The sequence below is a fragment of the Bombina bombina genome, chromosome 8 (genome assembly GCF_027579735.1).
Source record: "Bombina bombina isolate aBomBom1 chromosome 8, aBomBom1.pri, whole genome shotgun sequence".
Classification (NCBI taxonomy): domain Eukaryota; kingdom Metazoa; phylum Chordata; class Amphibia; order Anura; family Bombinatoridae; genus Bombina; species Bombina bombina.
The window spans coordinates 154814095-154816990 of NC_069506.1; the positions used below are offsets into that span (position 1 = coordinate 154814095).

The 2896-nt window shown below is 45.6% G+C and overlaps 1 protein-coding gene across 1 annotated transcript; it reads right to left on the reverse strand.

Annotated features, from left to right (window-relative positions):
• Positions 1-412: 412 nt before the first annotated feature.
• On the reverse strand, positions 413-946 carry LOC128638904 (charged multivesicular body protein 4b-like). The gene has a single exon (XM_053691032.1). It carries the CDS (start codon positions 944-946, stop codon positions 413-415), a length of 534 nt encoding a protein of 177 aa, XP_053547007.1.
• Between the last annotated feature and the right edge of the window lie 1950 nt (positions 947-2896).

Sequence of the window (2896 nt, forward strand, 5' to 3'; positions counted from 1 at the left end):
TGCTCCGAGGGAGTCGGGGGATCCAGGGGCTCCAGGCCCAGCATAAGACACACCTCCGGTATGTCCTCCTGATTCTTGATGTTTATGGTTTTGGAATCTTTGAGAATAGTTAGGACGAAGGGAAATCCCCATCTGTAAGGAATTTGTTGTTTGCGGAGAATATTAGTTAGTGGCCTTAATAGGCTTCTTCGCTGTAGGGTACGCAGGCTCAGGTCCTGAAAGAATTGCACTACGTTACCCTGAAACTTGAAAGTAGGGTTCTTTCTGGATGCTTGTAATATCTTTTCTTTATCAGGAAAAAAGGTCATTCTGACTAACACATCCCTTGGGGGATACCGTTTCTGGCTTTGGCTTTGAGAGCCCTGTGTGCTCTCTCTACGTGGAATGTGTAGTCAGGGGCCGAGCCTGTGATTTAACTGAAGAGTTGTGCAATGTAAGCCGGAATTTCTTTAGTTGTTACATCCTCTGGGATCCCCTTCAACCTAATGTTATTCCGCCTACTCCTATTCTCCAAGTCTTCCATTTTGTCTTGTAATTCCTGGAGAAGTTGTTGTTGGTCAGATATTGTTTGTGTCATTTCATCTACATTTTCAACCATTGCATCTTTCTGGTCTTCCAGTATGTCAATTCTTTTTCCCATGTCCGTGAGATCAGATTTAATTTCAGCCATGGTGGACGTCACTGACGTATGTATGGAATCTATCTTTTCCCATAATTTTTCGAAATTATCCGTCAGATCTTTCTTGGATACTAAGTGTTGTAGGTCTGCTTTTGTAATATGGGATTGGCTTTCAGCAGTCGGTGGCGAGTGTCTGCCTGTTTCTTCACCACCTGCCATGTCCTTGGTGATTTTAGAAGGCTGGGAAGTTTTAAAGAAGGAGGATACCGCAGATGGTGTGTTTGGGTTTGCTACTTTTTCCCCTTTCCCTCCTCTCCTCGTAGTCATTATATCCCTGTAGTGGCTATTGTGGGGACCAGTTTGTGGTTGATTCTTGGTGAAGATAGGTATCTGTATTAATAGGTGTAGATGAAATGTCCCTGTATCTTCTCACTTCCCTCTAGCTCCCAGAGTGCAGAGACAGAAGAAAAGGATTTTCAGAGGTGGTTGCCTATTTCCTTCCCCTCAGGTAGGGTTATTGTTTCAGTAGGAATGCGGAATTTTCCAATATTGGCATGTGTCAGCAATTCTCTTTCATATATGTAGCATAGTAAGTACTGCTTTAGCTCTTTGGTAGTGCATGAAGAGATAGGTGTCCCCCCAACATGCCCCCGTCAACTACATTAATTACATAGCACTATTTTGGGGGTAAGTATCAGCACACTCCCTCCAGGGAGGTTGCCTTCACAAGGCGATGACGGAGAGGGAGAGTGGGGTATGACCTACCGTCTTCCGGGACGGTAGGAAAGAGGGGGGGGGAGTGTGCGTTTTCTCTCAGGGCCCAAAGTCCAGCAACAAGGTGGGAGGTGTCCTGTGTGTCTTTCGAGATAATAGTGAACAGTTCCTCACACTCTGGGATCTCAAAGTGTACCAGATATAATTTGCAGTTGTGTCCTGAAAGTTCTGTTTAATCTCAGCTGTTATGTAGACTTTAGCTCTTATGTACCCACCAAAACAGCAGATTCCCCTTATTAGGGTTCTGTTCAAGCATATATTAAGGCAACCTGTACTATTGTGGTTGGTAGGCTGTGGGCTCCAAATGGTGTTTTGACTAGATGTTTATGGAGAGTAAAGGATCTGCAGTCAGATCTTCCTGTTACAGTATTGTCCCTTTAACTATAGGCTACTTGTATTCCACAGTCTTTTGGGAAGCTTGCTGATTTAATTTGCTTGTTAGGTGTATGCTCAGGTGCTGTATAGCACACTGAAATGAGGCACCAGGGTATAGTGTGTGGGTTGCAGCAACAGTTCAGATATACATCCCCTCTATTTTTCCCCCTTTAAGGATATTCACTTTATGTAGCAGAAAGCAGGGCAGAGAGGGAAGAACAAACTTCAAAGTCAGTCACTGTGCAGTGCGGTGCAAAGATAGTTATGTCCAGTGCCAACTCCACGTGGTTAACTGAGCAGCAATAGTTTACAGTCTGTACTCAAGAATGTGTGATTTTAAGTATTGGGATTACATGCATGAATTTAATATTGGTGGTAGATAAAATTACTCACTTTCACTTGCCCCCAATCCACCCCTATAGCAGGGCTGTAGACACCTGTAGATCTTTAATTCTTTGGTACATACAGAGCTTATGTAGCGGCACTATGCTTCAGGGAGACTGAAAATGGCGTTTTCGCGCCATACCTTAGTGAGTGTTTGGTGTTAGTCCAGCAACATGGGGTAAGACTCAGTATGTATCATATAAGCCCCAACCAACAGTTATGACAATCGGGAGCAAGTCACTGCTACTTACATAAATCCAGCAGCATGTATCCAGAAGGACCGCTTCAGAGTATTGCCATGCGGAGCGCTGGAAGATTTGCGAGTCTTGTGGGCCACAAGTGTAGGACAGCTAGGTGGGCTCCAGAGGGGGTCCCCAACCCTCAGAAGCTGGTGCGGCAAACTAGCGTGTGTGTTGCGGTATGGGTCACCGCCTCCCTGCTAAGCCGTAAGTTGGGTCCGATGGCTGGTCCCGGCAGCTGATTCCGTTGTTTCCGCCGTCACTGCACAAGTGGTGAGCGTGTCCGAAGCAGACACGCTTGTAGTCTTAGGCAAAGCGGGTCCTCCGGTGGAGAGCGGGTCTTTCGACTCCTGCCCGCCTCTCCTCCGTTGCGGTAGTTGATTGCGATAACTTTGTAAAGTCTCTAGCAACTAAGCTATGCAAGGGATATAGGATATAGCTTTTGAGCAAGTATATATATGTTATATATATCCCTTGACTGAACCCAGTGCAGAGCTCTAATTAG

Excerpts from the sequence above, each read along its gene's own strand:
- LOC128638904 (XM_053691032.1), bottom strand. The coding sequence starts at position 946 with ATGACTACGAGGAGAGGAGGGAAAGGGGAAAAAGTAGCAAACCCAAAC.